This window comes from Herpailurus yagouaroundi, unplaced genomic scaffold, assembly GCF_014898765.1.
Source record: "Herpailurus yagouaroundi ecotype Mexico unplaced genomic scaffold, PumYag 199, whole genome shotgun sequence".
NCBI lineage: Eukaryota > Metazoa > Chordata > Mammalia > Carnivora > Felidae > Herpailurus > Herpailurus yagouaroundi.
Genome location: NW_024412430.1, coordinates 12,917,586 through 12,942,545, shown reverse-complemented (window position 1 = coordinate 12,942,545; position 24,960 = coordinate 12,917,586). Strand labels below are relative to the sequence as shown.

At 47.4% G+C, this 24,960-nt stretch overlaps 1 protein-coding gene across 2 annotated transcripts in view; it reads right to left on the bottom strand.

Moving 5' to 3' along the window:
• Nucleotides 1–24,960, bottom strand: part of DMRT1 (doublesex and mab-3 related transcription factor 1) — a 114,060-nt gene that overhangs the window by 46,283 nt on the left and 42,817 nt on the right. For both annotated transcript variants that reach the window (XM_040449431.1, XM_040449432.1), the window contains exon 3: nt 21,091–21,374. In XM_040449431.1, the coding sequence (XP_040305365.1) occupies nt 21,091–21,374 (284 nt within the window). The remainder of the gene's footprint in view (nt 1–21,090; nt 21,375–24,960) is intronic.

Here is a 24,960-nt window from a genome sequence, read left to right as displayed (position 1 = left end):
GCCCCTCCCCTGCTCGCACACTGTCTCTCTCTCTCCCTCAAAAATAAATAAAAATATTTTTTAAGAGAGTATTTTTTAAAAGACAACACACAGGGGCGCCTGGGTGGCGCAGTCGGTTAAGCGTCCGACTTCAGCCAGGTCACGATCTCGCGGTCCGTGAGTTCGAGCCCCGCGTCGGGCTCTGGGCTGATGGCTCAGAGCCTGGAGCCTGTTTCCGATTCTGTGTCTCCCTCTCTTTCTGCCCCTCCCCCGTTCATGCTCTGTCTCTCTCTGTCCCAAAAATAAAATAAAAAACGTTGAAAGAAAAAAAAAATTAAAAAAAAAAAAGACAACACACAAAGCATGTGTAAGGGTAAGCTGTTGTCATCACGATGGTGATGTGCTGGATACTGTCCTCAACGTCTGTTCCCACCCTGTTCCATGCTCTTCCTGCAGCAAGAAACCCAAGTGTGGGATCTCCGCTTCCCAGACCCTCCTGTCACCAGGGTTCTGGAGGTGATGCGGATTCTGCAAACCGGACATGCAGTGAGACATGGAGGGCAGAAGGCAGGCACGTGCCGTCCCCTCCAGCAGCGGTGGCAGCCAGCCTCAGCAGTCCTGTGTCTTTATGGCAACCGGACTCTGTCTTTGGGACAGTGAGGCAGCTTTTAACTAAGCTTTTTGACCTCTCACTCAAAGACTTAAAAGGGGCCCCCCTTCTGCTTTCTCAGCACTTCCTGGCCATTTCCACAAACATGGAGACCTGTTCTGTTTCCCGCATGGCCCCTGGAACAGACACTGAGCTTTACACATGTGATCGTTATCTCCCCAGCAAGAACAGCTAGACTTCAATGATTTATACTGCATTTAAAAAATTAAACTTAGGGGGCGCCTGGGTGGCGCAGTCGGTTAAGCGTCCGACTTCAGCCAGGTCACGATCTCGCGGTCCGGGAGTTCGAGCCCCGCGTCGGGCTCTGGGCTGATGGCTCGGAGCCTGGAGCCTGTTTCCGATTCTGTGTCTTCCTCTCTCTCTGCCCCTCCCCCGTTCATGCTCTGTCTCTCTCTGTCCCAAAAATAAATAAACGTTGAAAAAAAAAAAAATTAAACTTAGGGGCACCTGGGTGGCTCAAGTCAGTTAAGTTTTCGACTTCAGCTCAGGTCATGACCTCACGGCCTAGGAGTTCAAGCCCCGCATCAGCTCTCTCTCTGTCAGCACAGAGCCTGCTTCAGATCCTCTGTCTCCCTTGCTCCCTGCCGCTCCCCTGCTCACACGCTATCTCCACAATAAACAAAAAAATTAAATTTAGGTGACATTAACTTTATTTAAAAGTCAATTTAAGGTAACGTTCAGGAAAATCAATATTGTCCAAGGATTAAAGAGTAATTTCAAAATCATGTCTTTCAATCAAATAAATCATACTAACATGACAGAGGCTGGCAGGGTTCCTCAAGATTATCTATGAATGTTAACTTTTGGACAGTTTTCCAATTACTACAGGCCTACATGTACTTTGAATGTTTGACACGGAAAGGCCAGAGTTCATAACCTTCCGTCTGCTGATTTGAGAAGCTCAAGGGACTCACTTTCGCCCCTCCCAAGTGCCCCCCCCCCCCCCAGCACAAATGAATGCTCTGATGGGCACATTACTTCTTGGAGAAGCCCAGAAGACTCTATTCTGGTTGATGAATTTCTTTCAACTGAAGTTTTCTGGGAAGTTCCCTTTTCTCTTTCCAGTTTGTTTCCCTGAAGCATATGAAACAGTATCTCTCCTAGCTCAGTCACCCGATTTTCATCTTCTACCTTCACCTAAGTCCTTACTAAGAGGGCAAGCAAGCCATACTTGGAAATAAGCAAAGGGGAAAAATTGGCTGCCCTTAATGAGCAGCCCACATCAGGAGAGCAATTAAGGGGCCATGAAATCATTTAGGAGGGTGGTGACAATCAGCAGTCACCTAACTGCACAGCACCCAGTTATCAGTTAAACCAGTGCATCCCAGGGCTCTCTTACTGGGCATGCAAATGGCCTGAGGCTAAGTGGATCCTGATTCAGTAAATATGGGGCGGGGCCTCAGTCTGGCACAGTCCCAGGAGATGCTGATTCTGCTGGCTCAAAACTCTCACTTTGGTGACCAGGGACTGGAGCAAATGGTACATTCTCCTACTTCACACCCGTAAGAGGCCAGCAACCAACACGGTTTACAACCATCAACTTTCCGCTTGAGCTGAGGGAGGATGGAAACGAAGTAAAGAGCACTTTAACTTTTCACTGTTTTTCTTTTTAAACGTGAGATTCCTCGGCGTGAAAGGAATCTTTTCGGGGGTCTGCCGCCATCTAGAATCGCTGCAGTGGTGGTAACAACCTCAAACAATCTTCAAACCCTCAAATAGCCGTTTCTGCCTCTACACACTTCCCTCAAGTCAATTACACAGTCTAAGTAATGAACACTGAATGGGAAGCCAGGGGTCAGCTTTAGAGCACAAAGCGCCATCATACAACGAAGCCTCCTCACCACCCACTCCAGGCACGGAGCTGGTGACATCTCCTCCCAGTGTGACAACATCTGCAAGAAAAATGCTTTTCAATTTTCCCAGTGTACAAGTAAACTGACAGTACTTGAACCTGCTGGCTCTGCAAAATGCTGGATTTTTTTTTTCTTCTACTGGGAATTTGTATAAAGCCTCTTTTCAAAACGTTTGAAAAATGTTCACTGTGAGTCTACAGCAGGGATCAGCATGCCTTTTTTTTTTTTTTTTTTTTTGGTAAATGGCCAAACAGGAAATATTTTAGGCTTTGCAAACCGCATGGTCCCTAGACAACTGGTAAATGAATGAACGTGGCTATGTTCCAATAAAACTTTATTCATAAAAAGGCACGCCTGGGTCACAACCTTCACTCCCACTGGAGGAGAGGGAGGAGATCACCTAGCACTGATGCCTGGGCTCCACCCCTAGAGTGTCTGATTTCAGTGATCTGGGAGGTGGCCTGGCCTTGGGCTATTTCAAAGCTCCCCAGGTAATTCTAATGTAACACCAAGATTGAGAAGCCGTGTCCTAGATGTACTGACATATTTCCTACGCCCCAAGAAGTGTGAAACCCCAACATCTCCAGTATTAAGTAAAAAAGGCAAAAGGTTAAGTCTGATAGATAGGTCAACTGCTGCCAATTTCAAGTTGCAAATTATTTGAAAAGAAATTCAAATAAACTGTAGAGTGTTTTTCCTCTTTCAAAAAGAGCTTACCGAAAGATAAACACATTTCAAACCCATGCACATCTGTTTTCCTTTAATGCCTCTTCTGTTTTTAGAAAGCACTTGATAACAAGGATTATTTGGAAATAGAAAAGGACTGATTTGATCTCAAACATTCGATTTTCCTAATGAATCCCAAGATCACTGAGCTATAAAAGACTGTGAGGAAAAGAGATACAAAGGGTCAGACTCCATTTGAGGTTATTAAAATGTGAATTTTCTGAAGCCATTTATCGCTTCAGCCACATCCAACATGAAGAATAACCCACAAATAACCATCCATGTGATCTCTGGACATAAGGCTGTAGACTTGTATGTACAGCTGGCTCTTGAACAGGACAGCGGGTCAGGAGTGCCAACTCCCTGTGCAGTTGAAAATCCACATATAACTTCTTACTCTCCCCAAATTTAACTACTAAATAGCCTACTGTTGACTGGAAGTCCTACCCATAACATAAATAGCAAATTAATACACATAAACTGTATTCTTAGAATGAAGAAAGCTAGGAGAAAGAAAATGCTATTAAGAAAACACAAGGAGGGGCGCCTGGGTGGCTCAGTTGGTTGGGCGTCTGACTTCGGCTCAGGTCATGATCTCGTGGTCCGTGAGTTCAAGCCCCACATGGGGCTCTGCTCTGACAGCTTGGAGCCTGGAGCCTGCTTCAGATTCTGCGTCTCCCTCTCTCTCTACCCCTGCCCCACTCATGCTCTCTCTCTCTCAAAAATAAATAAACACACAAAAAAATTAAAAAAAAAAGTAAAACACAAGGAAAAGAAAACACATTTACAGGACAGTATTGTGTTTCTCACAACAAAGTCGCGCATAAGTGGACTCATGCAGTGCAAACCCCCAGTGCGGTTCAAGCGTCAACTGTAGTATTTCTAAGTCCACTTGTTACCCTCTGAAACCTGAAGCTAAAATCGAATTGTGATTTGTCCAGAAAAAGGAGTGGCAGAATGAGATTTAAAACTGTATATCCCGGGCACCTAGATGGCTCAGCTGGTTAAGTGTCAGACTCTGGATTTGGGCTCAGGTCATGATCTCATGGTTCATGGGTTCTAGCCCCGTGCTGGGCTCTGCGCTGAGAGTGCAGGGCCTGCTTGGGTCTCTCTCTCTCCCCCTCCCTCACTCACGTACTCTCTCTCTCAAAATACATAAACCTAAAAATAAATTAAAACTCTAGTTCCCTTCTAACTCAAAAACAAACAAACAAAAAACCACCACAACCTTGGCTGCTTTCGGATTACACAAATGGGTAAAGAAGGAAGTGTTGGGGAAACCTGCTTTACTCTAAGCCGGTAATACTCAACTGGGGGCAATCTGTCCTCCAGGGGACACCTGGCAAAGTGGGGAGACACTTGTGAGTCACAGTTGGGGGGGTGGCGAGGAGAAGGGTGTGCTGTGGCATCTGGTGAGGAGAGACGGGGTGCTGCGATACACAGGCCAGCCCCGCACAAGAATTATCCAGCCCCACATTTCACGGAGGGCCAAGGGTGAGAAAACCCGCTTTAGACTAGCCTAGTCCCCGCCCTCCCTGCCCTCCCCCACACCTCCAGCTGAAACAGCAAAGTTCTACCGAGGGATAGAAGTTGTACAAGTTGCACACAAACGAGAGGAAGCGTTCAGTTCTGCTTAAAGGATATAATTTTTTCCGCTTCATGCAGTGCTACCTTGTTTCTTCTCAAGGTTTTATTTTTTATTCCTTTAAATTAAACACGCAAACCAAGGAAAACCTAAAACCCCAGTATTCCGGTGAATTACAACTCCCATGATTATTAGCATGTGCTAGCCGGCCAGCAAGAGGCATGTTTTATAATCTTATTACCCACCCCAAGTCTCTGAACCAGAGTGTGACCTACAGATAGGAGCTGGGCTGGCGGGGAACGTGCATGATGCTAGTATTAACCCCGGAGGAAAACCTAAGAGCTTTGGGTTTTATTTTATTAAACCGTGGAGGACACGCAGCGCAGTAAATCTGAACCACAGGTTTCCTTTTTATATACCTTAGTCACCCCTTTTTTATAGTAACAATAAAATCCCAACAAAACGTACAAATATTAGACCCTACTTCCTGTAAAAAAAAAAAAAAATTCCTCAACAGCATGGGCCGGTTGTCCGCGAGCGCGCCAGCCAGGAAGAGTCTGGTCTTACCCCGAGCCGAACACTCCATCCAGGCAACGGCTGGAAGAGGTTCGTGAAGACCAAACTGCCGTCTAGCTGTTCACGGAGCGTGGCTCAGCAGCAAAGCAGAGCTGGCCACGAAAGCGAACAGACTTCTCGAGAACCGTACGGGATCACATTCCTAAGCGCAAGCTCCGATATTTAAGCCAATAATGAGAAGATGCCCTTGGCAGTGACGTGTGGCTTGCAGCCTTTTAAGCTGCAGAAGCCACATGTGGGATGGACCTCTGGTTTTACGAACAGAAATGTTTTTATGAAAAAGGTCAGGGTTCTTCACACACTGTGGAACTGCAGGTCTCCTGGTGACGCTAAGAGTGAAAGCTGGGGGGTGACTTTCGCCCTCATTAAAGGATTTCTTTATTATTTTTAAAAAATTTTGTTTAATGTTAACTTATTTTTGAGAAAGAGAGAGAGAGAGACAGAGCGTGAGCAGGGGAGGGACAGAGAGAGAGAGAGGAAGACCCAGAATCCGAAACAGGCTCCAGGCTCTGAGCTGTCAGCACAGAGCCCGACGCGGGGCTCGAACCCACGAACTGTGAGTTCATGACCTGAGCCCAAGTCAGACGCTTAACTCACTGAGCCACCCAGGTGCCCCTCTCCAGTTTTAGTATAAGCTTCTTTTCAAACCATCCAGAAGGGATGGCTGTTTCCAGGCTCACGTGATGGCACACTGTGAGCCCTCCTCGTTCACAGACCTTACCTGCACGGGTGCTTGACCCAAAGGGCAAGTGCCCGTTCACTTCCTAAAATGCACCTCATTCATCCATCCTCTGCCATGCCACGCATCACAGGTGGCAAGAATTATTCTTAACATACGGGCTGAAAGTGATCGCTCTTACGCACCCATTTCCGAGATTACTGAAACGTTAACATGGCAAATGCTGACGGACTCATGACACGGCGGACTCCCTCCGGCTACAGCCCATCCTCCCCTCGTCCCTCCTGGTCTCTCCTGTCCTCTAGGGCTTTGTCTTCTCTCGCCTGCCTTCCTTAACTTCCTCCACTGAATCCACCTTGCCTTCTCTCCTCAGGGCTCATTCGGAATGCCCTTCACCCCTCCCCAGCAGGAGGAAGACAAGGGGACAGCAGGTGGAGATTGGCCTTGAGCACACTCAGGCCTCTGTAAGAGATTCCTGCCAAGCCTGGATGGACCCCTCCGGTAAACTGAGGGGGAATGGGCGGAGTTTGAGGGTCAGCACCAAAGAGGCTGACGAAACTAGAGCTGTTCCTCCAAAAATGGAAGGAATGTTCATTCCTCAGAGAAGAGGAAGGAGAGAAGACAGAATAGGATGACCATGCAGTATGGCAGAGCGGACAGGTGGGTTAAGAAAGGATACATCTGAGATGCTTGAAGCTGTGAACCCCACGATTCCCACAGCTCCAGAAGGTCCGTGACACAGGCAGAAGCCAACGAAGCTTGTGTAAGTGGGCTTTCTCAAAAAGAACGGAAGGAGCAGGGCTCAATGTCTGGATTAACACCAGACAGATTTCAGACACATGAGCAACAGCCATAAGATGCACCAGGGAAGCAAGTCTTCTGTGTTTGGAAACACAGAACCAAAACTGATCACAAGAAGAGAAAGCAAGCTTCTCCCAACTCCCAGGAGGTCCTGGCGAGGGCACGGAAGATTCACACCACTCTTGTAGAAACTTTAAGGGGTGGACACCTGACAGGATATTAGGATCACAAGTACGTTTATCAGTGGTCCATTATGCTTGTCCTGATTATACAAAACAATTAAGACAGAAAAAAAAATTAAATTTTTTAAACTTGTGTTATTCAACTGCTTGTTTTCTTTTCATTTTATTTTATTTTTTTCAATTGCTTGTTTTCACCATCTGCGTCTGGGTGCTGACAGAACAAAGTTTACTCCTTGGAGAGTATTTTCCAAAATGCAGCACTCTGACCATCTGTGGGACCCCAAATAATTCAGCAGGTTGCAAGCAGCATTTTTAAAAAATAACAGTATAGAAATGAATGGAATGAAACAGAGTAGAACAGAAATCTGGCAATTCAGTGTGCACAGTATGAATAAGAGATGCTGTACGAAAAGTTTCATTTTGTGTTTACGTGTCTGTGTAAACAAATACTGGATCCCAACGTAAAACATTTCTTACTGTGGGTCTCCACCTAAAATGCTTGAAAGGCGTTGATTGGTATACAAATCTGGTGAAAGGAAGCAAGGACTTTCAAAACTAGGTACATGGGGCGCCTGGGGGGGCTCAGTTGGTTAAGTGTCCGACTTTGGCTCAGGTCATGGTCTCACAGCTTCCAAGTTTGAGCCCCACGTCCTGCTCTGTGCTGACAGCTCAGAGCCTGGAGCCTGCTTCAGGTTCTATGTGTGTCTCTCTCCCTGCTCTTCCCCTGCTCGCGCTGTGTCTCAAAAATAAATAAGCATTAAAAAAAAAATACGTACGTATCAGAAAAAGCCCAATTTAAGAAATGGTTCCTTTTCCTACAGCCTGGAAAAATTCAGATGCATTTAAGGGGGCTCAGGAAACAGAGAGGAGAGGTCTGTTTGCAGACAGTCTCTGGCCACGACGAGCCCAGTGCTTCCCTCATTTTCCCAAACTACACATCTATGCAGGATTATCTAGTTCCTGAGTCAACACTTACATACGCTTTGATTCACAAATCTAAAACACAAACCCTGACTTTCCAAGTGAAGTCCTACAGAGCCAGACAGAAATGCATCATTTACGTAAAAGCTGATAGAAAATACGGCTTCAGTAAAGTAGCTGGTGGAAAAGGGCAGGAAAAGGTCTGTATTTTTATTTCGGGGCTGAAAACTAGCCAGAAAGAGGACTCTCCGTTTTCTCTAACATGTCAAGTCTCTGCAAGCGTTAACACCACCTCTTAAGAAAAGAACTGGGGGCCTGTGATAGTGACATTCTTCAAGTAACTTTCTTGAGAAAATGTTGCTTCTTGACCACAGAACTAACGGACTTTCAGAGGAAGAAAGTAAATTTATTGAGAGATACCACAGAGACCTGTCCTGTTTTCTCCTGAGTCCTCGAAGTAAAATAATCATTAGCATAAGAACTAACTGCTCAGAGGGATCAAGTAACTCGTTTCCACTCATAAAGGGATTAAACAGAGAAGCAGGATCCAAACAAAGCAAATCCGCCCTGGAAGCTTCTACACTAAACCTCTCTTGCTTTTCCCACTTTAAATTAAGATGTCTGCTGATTATGAAGATCCACTCACTCACTGCCTTTGGCTTTTACCCATTCTTCCTGTTTTCACTGCTCCAAGATCAAATAAACTTTTTTGAGGAGGGAGTCTGAAAATAAGAAAACATGCCTATAACCACACATTCAGGAACTTCGATTTTAGGACGGAAGCATTAGAAGCGTCCATATCTGTTCCCATTTGATGGACAAACTTAATTAACCTTTGCTACTGTGTTCCAACCTACTGTTTTAGACAAAACTGGTGACCCACAAACAATATGTTACCATCAGAATCTCAACGGCGGTGACACCAAGAGATATAGCCCTATCAGCAGTATCGGGAAATAAGCCACTTGGATTAGCTGCTCTAGGAAATATGGATTCTATTCATGTCACACATGAGCTGTCAGAAACATTAGGATACTTTTAGCATAAATCAGCAGTGTGAAGGGTATCTTATGAGTGCTGAACATGATAGACGGCTTGGAGGGCAAGGGGAGACCGTCTGGGGCCACCTGCTACGTGTAAGCACACACATATACTCACATACTCCGCCGGAGGTGGTATTAGAAATTCAAACGCAGGCTGGTGACAGTTGAGGGGCATACCCAACTCACGGGGGGTTAGTGGCACAGAACAGCCCCTCCGGAAGTATGATGGAGAGCCCACCTCTAAGTAACCAAAATGACACAAGAAGGACCAAAAATCTGTTTCCCTAAAGCACACAGAAGGTGGGGGAGGGGTGGCAGGATAGGACAGGATGCGGAGCCATAAAACCATGCTTAAGGACCAGATGTTTAGTCATTTTGATTTGGTTAATACTGTGAAGACACAGGAGTGTCCGCTTTCTCTAATGTCAAGACTCTGAAAATACTATTTAAGACACGCTATTAACTAACGAGGTCTCATGAGACCTATCATAAGACGTAAGAAAACATTGAACAGTTCTCAAGGCTTCTTGCAAGGGAAACCAAGAAATGCATATTGCCCGCTAGGAAGGCAGAGATACAATGGGAGCGGACGTGCCTCTATAGTCAGGTAAACCCCAGTTCAAACTCAACCCGCTTTCCCCCGCTTAGCAGCTGGGTGACACCAGCAAGTGACTTGTCTCCCGGAATGTCAGCTTCCTCATCCACAAAAGCGGGAGCGATCCCTGCAGGCTATATTAAGGGTTAAGCGGGACAAAAGATATGAAAGCTGTCCCTGTGACATCTGTCCTGTCACGCCTACACCCTCCCTTCCCCCAAGGGGGCATCCCTCTGTGGGAGCATCGGTGGGATAGTGGTGGTCACACTCAAGGACCCCACTTTTGAGACGCTACCAAGTAACCCTGAGCCCTTTCACAGGTATGCCAGGGATGTGGTCACAAAGAGGGAGACAGACACACCCCTGGATGACATACTTAAGTATCGTAAGTACATAAAACTTTTGCTCGGTATTCAAAAGAAAACTCCATTCTCTCAATTTTTTCTACTTTTCAAACCTTAAAAAGTTGAAAATCTACCTGTTTCCTACATAGCCACTGTTACATACAGAGTGAGAGAAACAGAGAACAAAGAATGTTCCTTCAGGTTTTTAGAGTTTAGACCATTACTCAAGACAGGAGATTATGTGTCTTCCCTTCATTCTCCCGGGATTGGCTGATAAGAACTACTAACTGCCCAAGATAACGCTTGTGAGAAGGAAGGTGATGAAAAGGTGTGAGAAACAAAACAAGGAGGTCATCCCTTTTGCCCTGTTTCTCAATCTTCCTGTGAACCCGCCTTCCCGGAGGGTGTGGATGGCCAGGGTGATGTCCACAGAGCACGGGGAGCAGCCTGTCCCGAGTGCAGGCAGTGAGGGGGTCTCCTCTCTGCAGAGAATGTTTAAAAAGTAATGAAACTCTAGGGTGCCGGGGCGGCTCAGTCAGTTAAACATCCGACTCTTCATCTCAGCTCAGGTCTTGATCACAGGGTTGTGAGTTCAAGCCCCACAAAGGGGTCCGCACGCGATGAAACTCACTAAGTCAATCTGCTCTGAACTGTCACTATCCGATGGCAATTCCGAACAACAGCAGTGATGAAATCCTGGCCTCACCCCACCCTGCCCCCAGCACACCACTGCCCGGGGACCACATCACAGCCCTCCCCAGACTCCTCCAGACTCCATCACAGCAGCCATCAGAGAATTGCGTGTATCCTAGTCCCCTGCGTGCTAGGACCTGGGGGGTGAGGGAGTCTAGCACAGTACACAGCTCCGGGGGCGGAGCTAGTATTCAATGCATGAATTGTAACGAATGAGTGAATGCATTTCTTCTACATGCTCTGTAACATGATAGAGATTTCTCGATGGTAATTTTTTTAAGACTTTATTTTTAGGTAATCTCTACACCCAACGTGGGGTTCATGACCCCGAGATCCAAAGTCGCCATGCTTTACCAACTGAGCGGCCAGCCAGGTGCCCTCGAGAGTTTTCATAACCTTAGTCTTTTGACCCTTCTACTGCCATATTCCTAATATACTTTTTTTAAAAATAGGGCAAACCAGCCTCTGTTATGCATTCCCCTGATTTTGGGCTTTATTCAATTAATGAGGGACACTTAACCGGCCATGTACAAAATCTGTCTCACATTCACATCTGCTTCGGGGAAAAAAAAAAAAAATCAAAGCTACCAGGGAAAACATCAACAGATAAGATTTTGGCCACTGGCCCAACCAAATCAAATCTGAAAGCTTTCAAAAACTGTGATCTAATTATCTGGTTTTCAAGCAGATTACAGAATCCCCAAATGATGTATTATTTACTAACTTGATGCCACTGTGTCAGAGATCAGGTTGTGTAACAATCTCCCAACAGACTGATCATGTATTTCTGTCTGCCTCCGATTGAATAGGGAGTAGTCCCCGGGTTATGCCAGTCCATTGCAAAGTTCTCCAACTCAGTCCGGACCAGACTGAACTTATAATGGAAACGTTGTACCCCAGGGCTCCTAAAACCCAAGATGACACTCCAGCTGGATTGTCTGGATGCCACTGGACCGCTCCAGCCAGGCTGAGAAACAACCCATCAGGATGTTCGGGACCAACCCCAGCCCAAGATATTCTCAGAGTCAGAGCCGTCTGCCTCGGGGCCCAGGTTTCCAGAGCCCAATTCTGCTTTCTTCTGCCAATCACACGTTTTCAACCCAAATGCTCCAAAGGGCCTGGCCCGTGCCCTGCTGCAGTTAGGAGAGATTCCTCAGCTTACCTCTCGCCATCTGTCTGGCTTCAGCATCTAGAATGCCCACCACCTCCCTCAGCTCTGTTCCAGACCCAGGGTCACCCAGCAGTACTGTCACTGTGGCCCCAATTCCTGCAAATGAATGCCCTCGCGGAGGGATCCAAAGCAAGCAAGCAAGCAAGCCATCAAACTTTCATCATCTGTCAAACAAAACCAATTCTTTGAGTAAGGATGTAATTGACACCAGCTGACGGTCGTCAGAACCATCACTTGTAATCGTCTAAAATGAGACCAAACAGCAGCTCCTTTGTGAAAGTGCGTGTGAGCAAGGTGGCGGTTTAGAGGCCGGGAGACAGGACTGCACTCATCCAGGTTGCAGAGCTCTGGGGAGTCTCAGGAACCCCCCCCCCCCCAGCTGGTGGTGCCCTCAGAGCTGGTGGCCAACAGAAGCTTGCTCCCCTCAGGATTAGGGGCGTGTTGTAAAGGCCAGGAGCACTGGAGTCATTATTTCTCCTTGAAAGAGAAGAATCTCAGGAAGAGGTGTGCTGCACAGGAGAAAGTTATAAATACGGCCAAGGTGTGACAGGCCACTTAAGGGAAAGTTCATAGTAGAGGCCATGCGGGCTCCAAACCTGGAGAAGCCGCACACCTTCCTTTCACTGGCTTGAAACTTTCCGAGGTGCGGGGCGCCTGGGTGGCTCAGTCAGTTAAGCCTCCGACTTCGGCTCAGGTCATGATTTTATAGTTCATGAGTTCGAGCCCTGTGTTGGGCTCTGTGCTGACAGCTCGGAGCCTGGAGGCTGCTTCATGTTCTGTGTCTCCCTTTCTCTCTGCCCCTCCCCCTCCTTCTCAAAAATAAACATTAACAAATAAAATTCAAACTTTCTGAGGTACGTAGTGACTTGTATGTTTTCTGAAACAGAAGATTCTCCAAGACCGGCCCTCCGACCCAATGGAGTCCTCACTCCACTGGACAGACAGCAGGGCCTACTTGGGGTGCATGGGAAGGGGTCCCACAGAATGCTGGGCATTCACAGGACTGCTGTAAAAAGGAAGAAAAAGACCAAAGCACTCTCCCTGTAAAGAGTCAAGCTGAGCGTTAAGTCGACACAATCGCTAAACGAAGCAGATGAAGACCCAGGGAACTTTGCTGTTGTCATGGTGACACAGTGACAGACGTTTCCAGACTGTGTCTGGACTGCAGAGACTGGCATGATGTAAAAGGGAAAGAGACGGGGAGGGGTAGGGACGGTGCTGCTGAGTGAGGGCATTTGCACAAAAAGAAATCCTGCCGCCTAATAGGATTTTATTTTTACAAAATGTTAGAAGAGCAGTCGCAATAAAAACAATTTTTTTAAAGTAAGCCCTACACCCAATATGGGACTTGAACTCACAACCCTGCAATCAAGAGTCGCATGCTCTTCTGACTGAGCCAGTCAGGTGTCCCTAAGAGCAATTTTTTAAATTGAATAGCTGAGCTTTAAGAAAAACTCACTTGGCCTGGGGCACCTGTATGGCTCAGTTGGTAAGAATCCGACTTTGGCTCAGGTCATGATCTCATAGTCCGTGGGTGCGAGCCCCCGTCAGGCTCTATGCTAAGAGCTCAGAACTCTGAGTCTGCTTTGGATTCTGTGTCTCCCTCTCTCGCTGGCCCCCTTTCCCGCTCATGCTCTGTCTCTCCTTCTCTCTCGCTCTCAAAATAATAAACATTAAAAAAAAATTAAAAAAAAAAAACCTCACTTGTCCTTATTTTCCTCATTCCTCTGTAAAACCAGCACAGGTAACATCCTGCACAGATGACAGTGAACCGCTGGACACATTCCCAGTAAAATGAGGAACAAGAGGACACCAACATCCACGGCTAGTATCCAAACTGAGTATCACGCCAACGACATGTACCAGAACTGGAGGTATACAGGGGAAAACGGCTGTACCAATATTCTCCTGTATCTGACCCAGATACCCCAAAATAAGCAACTAGAAAATTATTAGAATTATAGAGATCACAAAAGTGGCCAGATACATAATAGGTATACCCCATCATAGCAATGGAACCTGTAATACTTTCTAAGTTTTAATTTAACTTATTTATTCTTATTTTGAGACAGGATGCACGCATGCCCGGGAGAAAACATGCACATGTGTGGGGGAGGGGCAGAGAGAGGGAGACAGAGAATCCCAAGCAGACTCCATGCTGTCAGGTCAGAGCCCGACACAAGGCTCGATCTCACAATCCGTGAGATCACAACCTGAGCTGAAATCAAGAGTGGGATGACTTAACAGACTGAGCCACCCAGGCGCCCTGAACCCATTAACACGTTCAGTCAACATAAACTTACATCTTTCTGATTCCCCTTTAAGAAACCTAATAAAGGGTGTTAGCGTTTACAGGCCAAGGCCATTTACCGTATCTATTTTAATTACCTTTTCCTAAGGTAAGAAATTATTTTAAATATTTTAAACTATATTTGTTCTTATAGACTCTCTTGTGTCTGCTTGCAAACTTTGTCAATTTTTCTTTCCAGAGAAAAAAGGCAGTTCGTGTCCATCCACCAACAGACAGCGGCCAATAACCAGCTTGCTCGCAACAGGGAAGCCTAGGCGAGATTAACCTGCTGGCACGTTTGGATGACAGTTTGGAGCAGACAGCCTTGATCACAAGGCTCTGTACAGAGAGCACGTGAGCAAAGGCAGACAGCCCAGCTGGGGTCTGGCTCTCCTATAACCAGCTGTGTTCCTCAATCACTTCAACTTTCGCAGCTCACAACTATCCAGGAATCTGAGGTGCCCTGATGCGCATCATCCTGGGGTCCCTGACAGTACAGCTTGGTGGTCGAGGCAAACCCAGAAACTTATCTGAAGTCTGCTTCATCTTAAAAACCGAATTGGTGGTGCCTGGGTGGCTCAATCGGTTAAGCGTCACACTCTTGATTTCAGTTAAGGTCATGGTCTCACGGTTCGGGAGTTTGAGTCCTGAGTCAGGCTCTGTGCTGACAGCACGGAGCATGCTTGGGATTCTCTCTCTTCCTCTCTCTTTGCCCCTCCTTCCCTCTCTCTCTCAAAATAAATAAATAAATACACTTAAAAAAAAAAAAAACTGAGGGGCGCCTGGGTGGCACAGTCGGTTGAGCGTCCGACTTCAGCCAGGTCACGATCTCACGGTCCGGGAGTTCGAGCACCGCGTCAGGCTCTGGGCTGATGGCTCGGAGCCTGGAGCCTGTTTCTGATTCTGTGTCTCCCTCTCTCTCTGCCCCTCCCCCGTTCATGCTCTGTCTCTCTCTGTCCCAAAAATAAATAAACGTTGAAAAAAAAAATTGAAATGGATTTTGCATTCTACTGCCTTCTCTCTGATATGTTTTTTAAATTTAGGAATATCTTAAAATAATGACTATGACTTATAATTGTCTCCCTGGGAACAAGAGCCAGGTCTGAGCCACCTGCAGCCCCTCCAGGACCCTCCAGGGCTGCTGTCCCCCACACAGCACACGCTCCAGAAGTCACTTCCTCTCAACCTTTTGGCTAACAGGTCGTTCTCATGCTGAGCAACGCTAATGAAAAGAGGAAGTAGTGTGGAAACAGGGGCCCCATCAGGCTGCTCGCTGTGGGACAGAGAATATTATATAGTGGCTTGAACTGGCAGGGGCTTTTGTTAAGACCCTGCCTGATGCTTTGGCCCCAGCCAATCAAAGGTACTAGAGCGCCATCCCAGGAACGCTCACAAGGGGCGCCTTCTCTGTACTCCAAGCCCAGATCCCAGAATCTGGTTTCCTTCCTGCCTGGAGCTCAGTTTCAAACCCAGGGTTACGGAGGTGATCCCCAACTTTCTGCCTCATTTTCCAGGTGGTAACAGCAGCCTTCCCCCAAGACCTGCTTTTCCCATTTTTGTCTGCTGGTTCAGTGGTAGTCCCTAACACATAGCAGAATGCCCATGAGTGTTTATTTAAAAAACAAATGCATCCCACTAGGTGCGTAATCATAAGTGGGCAACCCTAAAACAAGACATCTCAGACTGAGCCCAAAATCACCACCAGAAGGAACGAAATCACCTATGTTGTCATTTTGACCACCCCCGAACTGTGAGCAGCACGGGAGTCTACACATCTGGAGGCACCAGCTTCTGAAAGGCGATCGAGAGGTTGCCAGCCAGAGGGGCTGAAAGGAGATTCCAGGTACAGCTTCGAGTCCTCCCGTATTTATTTCTGCTCCCTTGATATGCACCTCTCCCTTGTCAACCTGGTACAACATGTTTATTTAAGAGATAATGTTGCCGTGGAGGAGTGCACAAGGCAATAAACAGCTTTTGCAGGCAATTAAATGCAGAAGTGAAATTGAGCTGCTGGTCAGTGGAACCAGCCATTCATCGTGAGTCTGTTCCAGTGTCACAAATGTTATTCCTGTTTCACAACAGGACAGGAATCTATGATTAGGCCACAAATCTCCAGAGGCTGGAGGCAGACCAAAAGCGATTAAAGCAGTTCTCCGCATGCAGGGCATTAACATGAAGGAGTCCTGAGCTTCTGGGATGCGGACCCAGCACGCTGTTCTATTTCCTTTAATAGATTTCGCACTTAGTAGGTGCTCTGTAATTATCTGTGGCTTGATTGTATAGGGACACTTACCGGAAGTCTCACCTTTACAATAAACTCAATGGCTACTTTTCAGCAAATAATTCAATACCCTCCCTATTAGCTTTAAAAAATTAGGATTATCTCCACTTCCATCAGTTTTTCTAGGAATCAGAAAGGAGCTCTTGGTTGAAGAACATTCCCGCTGTTCCCCCACCCCTACCCCCCACACATGGATATACCCCGCAGTAAGGGGAGGGGGAGAACTAACAGAACGGGGACTTGATCCAGTGAGGAGTGAGGAAGGAAGTCAAGACAGTCTCTGGAGGAGATGTGCCAGGGTCAGACCAAGGGAGGAGGCAGTCAGGAGGGACTAGCACAGTCTGGCACACCTTCCACAAAGGAGATGAAAAGCAGGGTCACAATCAAGGGGGCACCCCCATGCCGTCCTCCCCCCGGAAGCTTCCAGCAGGAGGGAGCACAAGAGCAGAACCAAAGCACCCTCCCAAAACAGCGGGGCTGGGGCCCAGATGGCTGTTCCCCACGCTTCTGCCCTAACAACGTGGTTAAAAAGTGAGCCCTCTAGGGGTGCCTGGGTGGCTCAATAGGTTAAGGCTCTGACTTCAGCTCAGGTCATGATCTCACGGTCCATGAGCTTGAGTCCTGTGTCAGGCTCTGTGCTGACAGCTCGGAGCCTGAAGCCTGCTTCGGATTCTGTGTCTCCTTCTCTCTCTCTGCCCTTCCCCCACTCATACTCTGTCTCTCACAAAAATAAACGTTAAAAAAAAATGTTTAAAAAAAAAGTGAGCCGTTTTGTTCCTTATTAAGAGCGATAGCGCTTACTAGTTGTAAGTATTATGTGTAGGCTTTCCCCATTTAACTAATACTTCATAACACACACATCATAAACATGTGTTGCACCATTATGATTTCTGTCTGTGCTTCTGGTTTTCCATCTGCTGAGCAGAACACGTTTTTCCCCAACCCTGAAAAAATTATTCCACGTACATTCATACTTGGTCCATACTCACATGTCACAGTCTTTTAATACTAAAATGCGCCCTGCATATACCCTATCTTGTCAACAAAGGGGATCTGAGATCGCTAACTACAATACATAGCAGCAGAAGGCTGAAAATTAGATAGATCTAAAAAATGATGATTGGTGAAAAGAAATAACCGCAGTCAACACGGGCATAGCACTTGCTGGTGTGCCCAGAAACGTCTACAGGCACTAATCACCTCACTCCAGCTGTTACACTGCCAGACGTATGCAGGCAACCATTCTCTGAAGGTGGTACCATGCCCACTTTACAGACCAAAACGGAGAGACGCAGAGACAATTTTGTGTTTTGCCCCAGGCTTCACAAACATTTAAATGCCAAGTCAGAAGTGAATATGGATCTTCCAGTGTTCTCCTAAACCAACAGACCTGGTTTCTAGTCCAGGCTCTGCCATCAACTATCTGTGGGTGCGGAGTAAACCCCTTCAGCTTCAGGCCTCCGTTCTCCCTGCACCAGGATGGGGTGAACTGGAGCTTCCTAAGACCCACTGCAGCTCTGAGCGCCACGAGACTGATGGTCACCTGCCATTCTGCAAAGTGATGGCTTATATGCCTACGCTGGGTCTTGCACTTAGGAGTTTATTTCCAAGAGAACTAATTTTTGTGGGAATAACAACAGGGCTGTAAGTCCAGCTTGTGTTTGTATCTGGTTACGAGGTTAATCCATAGACTCACACAGCGTCAGACTGAGGAGGGATGGAGACGCCACGCGGTCAAGCCCCTCATCTCAACTGTTAGGATCATTTTCCAGGTTACACGAACACTGCAGGTGTGTCTAGATATGCTTTCCCGAGAAGCACATTCACAGGAGATTTGCAGGCAGATTCCAAAAGCAACTTTCAGATAGCAGGGAATTCAGCATATTTTATTTTATTTTTTTTTTTCAAAGTTTATTTATTTTTGGGACAGAGAGAGACAGAGCATGAACGGGGGAGGGGCAGAGAGAGAGGGAGACACAGAATCGGAAGCAGGCTCCAGGCTCCGAGCCATCAGCCCAGAGCCCGACGCGGGGCTCGAACTCCCGGACCACGAGATCGTGACCTGGCTGAAGTCGGACGCTTAACCGACTGCGCCACCCAGGCGCCCCCAGCATACTTTAAATGCTATTGCCGAGACGGCATATTTCAGGAAAGCTTCAGAGGCCCCATTCTCGGCCATCCGAAGTAACCACACGTCAGCACTGTTCCAGAAGTTTCTGCATATTTCCAACCTCCACAAGGGAGGAAAGAAAACCGGAAGACGATTCCAAGAAGACCCTCAATGTAAAGCAAAGCGCTTAGGTAGGAATTCTAAGCCCTGAAGAACTAGAGAGGACCTTGGTATTTATATTGATGGCAGTTTCCGTGGCCCGACCCAGTGATAACCAAACGCTGCTGAGAAACACCGTGGAACCAGACAGACCCACATTCAAACTCCAGCTCTCTTGTGTGGTGGCTGTGTGACCATGGACAAGTCAGCCCTCTGGGTCTCAGTGTCCTCACCTGTAAAAAGCAGGCAACACGATCTGCCTCCTGGGCCTTGGAGGAAGACTCACCGTTCAGCAAATGCTGGCTGTCATGACTGGTGCCATTACTAACTAAGAGGAAGGGGCATCAACCACAGTAGCAGAGAAGGACCTATTTCTGCAAAATAATTTGTTCCATGAGAATATATTACCAACAGCGACTGGAAATAAAAGGTCTTACGCTCAGCCTTCCAGGAAGACAAACTATATGTTAAATGATGCCTCGGCGGGCGTCTCTACCTCTCTCCATAAGTGGCAGTGCTAGAGACAGCATGAACAGCATCAAAACTGCCTGTCCCCCAGGACTAAGAAAGTCTGGCCACGATTTTTCCTCCAGGTGTGGGAGCCTGCCCTCCGGAAACTCTCTCTCTCCTTACACACAGCACCTGAGACATCCCTCCAAGACCAGGCAGTGATGCTGGTCTGCCATCTTACAGGCCAGCTCAAGGATTCTGACAAGTAGACGTCTGACTTTACCGGAAAGCTCACCAAGAGTTGCCTGCCTTTCTCTCAGGAAACAGTTAAGTTTTTTTTTCCCCCCCTCATCCTTTTTCTCATAGGCCAACAGGTTCACAGAGCTGTCCTACTTTTATCCTTAAAGCCTAGAAGTGGCCAGAAAATCAGGACGCTCCAGCGGTAGTCCCTGCCTTGTGGGAATCTACAGGATACGCTGGTGTTTTCAGAACTACAAGATGATACTTCTTCCTTTCAGAGAGGAGAGCTTCTGATGGAAATCAGCCCAAAACCTGCCCCCAAGAATTAAATCCAGTTGGCACTTTGAAAGGCCTGCAGGGGTCCAGGTTGAAGATCTATAAGTGATTGCATTCCTTTACACTCACATTACCTCCGAGTTCTCACACCCATATGCGTGAAGCCCTCTTTTTTTTTTTTTTTTTAAAGCTTATTTATTTTTGAGAGAGAGAGAACATGAGCAGGGGAGGGGCAGACATAGAATTCAAAGCAGGTTCCAGGCTCTAAGCTGTCAGTTCGAGCCTGACACAGGGCTTGAACTCATGAACTGTGGGATCATGATCTGAGCTGAAGTCAGAGGCTCAACCGACTGAGCCACCCAGGCGCCCCTGTGAAGCCCTCTTTTTAACAGGCATGGTTCTGAAAATAAAATGTGTGGCAAACTTACAAAAATGTGTATCCCAGGGGACTAGGGTGGATGTATTAATAGGCTGAAGAAGTCTGATCCCTAAGGGGAGTGAGAGAATCCAAAAAGCGGGGGAGCTTGAAAATTAACTACTTCCTCACACCTAAAAAATACAGAACGGGATAGAATCGCTCAGAGGAAAATTTCAGCTTACATTTTTAAAAAATGGGCATAAGAAGGTCGAAGTTTTGCCCCGAACTCCCAGATATGTATGTCCCATTGTGTTGGAATCAAAGCCCAGTTGAGAAAGCCTGCGAGGTAAATGTACCCCAAATAAGAACCGTTCTCCCTGAATTGTAACATCTATGGCTGCCGGAGGCTTGCAGGTGGGGAGTGCTGGCTCTCATGCGGCCACACTCCCCGCGGCACGGTAACCCAGCTCGTGGACGTTTTCAGTGCCTTGAAATCCGAGGAAACGGTTACAGCTGAGGAAGCAGAACAGCTCTAGAAAAACACTCCTTCCCTGACAATGCAAAATGCTTTGTTTTACCCCCGTGTTAATCTACAAGCTCTTGATCGCACACTTAAGCATATGAAAGATGACCTTCATTCCCAGCTAAAAAAAAGCACCCAATTTGGCCCAGAACGACAGGGACCTAATTCCTTTTCTTACCTTGCGTCCACGTGAGCACACAGGTGATACCACTCGTCCCTTCCAGGGTGCAAATTCATCACTAAGATTACAGCCACCCAGAAGGCCGCACCCAGCATTTTCTAAGCTGCTCAAAGAAAGTGGGGACGAGGCTACAGGAGGAGGTGAGACCTCACACAGTGAGCCCCTCGTGAATCTGCCTCCTGCCAACTGGGTATTTGTGCAAAATGATAGTGCAAAATGAGAGAACTGCAAACACACACAAGTGTGATCCCTTTACACGTTACAATTCCCGCAGCCGACCTGGGAGAGGGAACTTTTTTTTTTTTTAACACCTCTGGCATAACATGCACACGTGTGCTGAGCTAGTCGTTGTGTGTGCGTGTGTGTGTTCTTGACAGATCCAGTCACTCTGGGCCACGTCTTACCTGCCACTGGTTTCCCGGCTGACTGGGCACGTAGGGTGCCGGGAGACTCCGCAGGCTGTTCTTCACAGGGGACCCCCCGAGGGGGTTTCCCATGTCCCCGGAAGAGGAATCCGCGGCCAAGGCCATGGAGTACTGCGGGTAGTTGTACAGATTGTTGTAGTAAGGGAACAGAGAAGGCTGGTAAAAGCTGCTGTAGTAGGTGGAGTCAGAAACCAGATCAGGTGTGTTCTCCATGTGCCCTCTGCTGGTGACGGCAGGAATATCCTGGATGACCATGCGTCCCTCTGGAAAGGAAAAGACCACACGGTATTCACATGGGGGTGCACAAAACTCTACCTCTCAACCCTGGCAACGTACGGCCTTCCTCATCTGCAAAGCTACAGAGCAAGGCTCTGGAACACGCTGCTTCCTCCCCCAGCCAAAATAAGGGACACGTCTCTAAGGTTGGCAAAACTGGGGACACAGCTGGCAGACCCCTGCAGATGACTTATTTTCACTGAGAATACCAAAAACATTTTAGTGACATAAAGCCTGGGCAGGCCTAACTTCGACCCAGACAATTCTACCCCAATGTTAGGAAACTGGAGATCAAATCTAGTTAACTTGGCCGTCGGCATCATTTTTACAACAAAATGAATTGTACTTCACTTTCAACAAAGTAATAAAATCCCAATGCTCAAACTATGGTAGCCACATAGATATATCAAAGAGCCAAAGCAAAAGGCTAAGAGTTTAAGCACACATTATTTCTTTAATTTCCTCCCACACCTGATACCGGACTCTTCACAAGTCTGGACAATGGTATAGACCAGGGGTAGACAAACTTCTTCTGTAAAAGGTTAGTAACGATTTCAGGCCATTCAACTGCAGAATGCCCAGACTGCTGAGTGGTCATGTTACAACAAAACTTTATTCACAAAGCCAAGCAGTGGGCCGAAGCAGCCTAAAGGCTGTAGTTTTGTCAACCCCATGTCTAGATTTTAAATTGTGTCGATTCGTAAACAAGCAGACTCCTAAATCCTCTCTCCCATGGACATCCATCACACCATGTTCTAAGAGGTGGTCCAGGAGCCGGAGATGGCTGCACGGTGTCAGGATGCCGCTGCCCGGGGATTCTACAGTCTGGGGTGAGACATGTGATGAGATTAGAAATACCAACAAGGATTATCACACAGGAATAGCCATAGACTTTTATGGAAATCCAAAAGCTGGAGAGAGGACTTGGAGCCTAGAAAGGACCACAGAGACCTTCAGGAAAAGAAACTGCATCCAAGCTGAAGTTTAAGGGAGGAACAGAGAAAGGTGAAAAATAAAGAAAGTGTTGAGAAAAGGACAAGGAGGACAAAGGCATGGGAGTGGGAAATCAGGAGGAGGAAGTGCGAGCGAGAGCTGGACAGGGCAGCGCAGCGAAGCTGAAGAACTGGGTGCCCGAAAGGGAATGAGAGGCAGAGCTGGAGCAAGGGGTGGGGAAGCCTCCAGCCAACCTTCCAGACCCTGCAGCATGTGACGATTTCTGGGCCAGGAGCAGAGGGTCAGCACTGAGTTCCAGAGTGAGTGACCTGATGGCAAGCTTAGGACAAGCGAAGGGAAGAGAGACCTCAAGTCTGTGAAAGCAGCGAGGGGCCTGAGCTATGGGCAAGGGGGCAGGACTCAGCAGAAGTGGAGGGGCTGGCTGGACTTCCATCTGGAAGGGAAGGAGAATGCCGGAGGAGGCACTTGGCCGACCTGGGGGAGAGTGGGGAGTCTGGTATGGTAGGAGAGGGAGGCGATGAGTTCTGTCGCATCCACAAGCTGGAGGCACTTATAGGCGATGAGCGAAGGTGGGAACTGGCAAGTGCACTCGGCAGAGGAGAGGCTGGAGGAGCCCTGGGAGCCCTGGGGGGGGGGGGGTTCTACCAGCCTCCAGGGAGAGGGGGAGGGAGTTGTTACCAAAGAGCGAGTTCTGGGAGAAGAAAAGGGAGCCAGGAATGGCGCTGGGGAGAACCAAGGAGAGAACACAGTATCACACAGGCCAAAGTTGATGTGGCTCCTGGAGGGGCCAGCATGCCTTGTCAACTGCTGCCAAGAGATCAAGCAAATCAGTTCTAGAAAAAAACCAACAGAGGGCTTCAGGGCCTTGTGGGTTTTGCAGAAGAGGGAGGAACGAGTAAGCAATGAGGAAACAGACCAGCTGGGCACAAGAGCCTTCTCTTCGCCAGAATGTAGAAGGAGCAAAAGCAGGCACCAGGGCTCCGGGCTCACTGGTGCATCCCCGAACCTAGCACACCGCGGGACACGAGGTGGTCAATTATGTGCCCGAACAGATCGACGAGTCCCGGTTTTCCAAGTAGCCAGGCCTCAAAATAAATGTGAGGAAGAAACAGAAGCTCCCCGGAGCAAGAAAGCGTCATTTCATTTTTAACCCACAGACAAGGGTTGAGCATGCATAGGTGGGGAGAAGCTGGTCGATGGAAATTCCCCGCAGAGTCAACACGTGGCCCAGAGCAGGTGCTCCATGTGTCCACTGGCCGAATATGGAAGGAAAAGGTAAGATATGCAGGCGGCAAGCTGTGGAAGGGATTTTCACAGCCCCACCTTCAAGTCAGTGCTAAAGTGTCCTCTCTCTGAAAGGATACCTAATCCATCCACCTTAGTGCCCTCCCAACGTTGTCAAGCCACTATTTCATTCTATTTCTTTCCTTCCTTCTCTCCTCTTCCCAGCTAATGAGATGAGACATTCACTCCAGTTCCATTACTCCACACCGCATGTGGAGAAGGCACCTGCCGTCCTCTCCTCTTGAACTCCCCAGCTTTTTCTTATTTTAAACACCAATTTCGCGCATAAGAGGTGGTTTCCAGTGGCGAATTCTTTTGTGTTTAATGTGGTCTCTTCACTGTTTTCCTCATTACTTAAGCAATACAAATTTTGTGAAAATGACGAATTCTACGGGTGTCTAAATCAGGGAAGGAATGAATGACACGGGCTTCACCACTCAGTCACAAGCATTGGTGGGACATCCACGTGTAATCTCACAGACATTGAGGAAGGCATTTCCGATGCTTATCTCTGTCCTTGCAGCGGGAAAAAACAGATACCCCTTCGGACCTGCCCTTCAAAAGCAAGGTCCTCAATTAAAAAAAATATACATTAGTAGGTAAAGAATTAAATAGAAGGCCAAGGGAGGCAGCTGGGTGGCTCCAGTCAGTTGAACACCTGACTCCTGATTTCCCCTCAGGGCATGATCCCAGGGTTGTGGGATCGAGCCTGGTGTCAGGCTCCACACTGGGCATGGAGGCTGCTTACGATTCTCTCCCTCTCTCTCTCTCTCTCTCTCTCAATCTCTCTCTCTCTTTGCCCCTCTCACCTGTTTGCACTCTCTCGCTCTCAAATAAATTAAAAACAAGAAGAAGAAGAAGAGGAAGAAACCCAAGGACACCAGGATTCTCAGATTAGGACACAGGTTCGTGAATTTCGGAATCACACCCCTACTCAGGACCTTTTATCAGGCCTCCGTTTTATCCAGCAATATGATGTCAGTAATAATTCTCAAGGTAACAAGAGGATGGCTTCAACAAACTGCACAGGGAGCCTCTAGGTCAGGTCAGAGCAAAGACTGGTTTTGCTACAGCTGAGTATAATCAATCAGCTACTGAGGCCATCACTTTCCCACTTACCCGGTATTTTACTTCCTCTTTCAGATTATATTGACCTTGAAGAATAAATTAAGAAACACACTGGAAAAGTTTCATTTCCTACCAGTATTTAAATAACAAAAACTCTTTGAGCTTTCTAAGAGTAGGTGCCTAAGGATTTTACAATCCTAAAATGTTTAAGCACTCTTGAAAAGTGACATTTTAAAAAGCTCTAGGGACCTGTGGAACTGCCACACC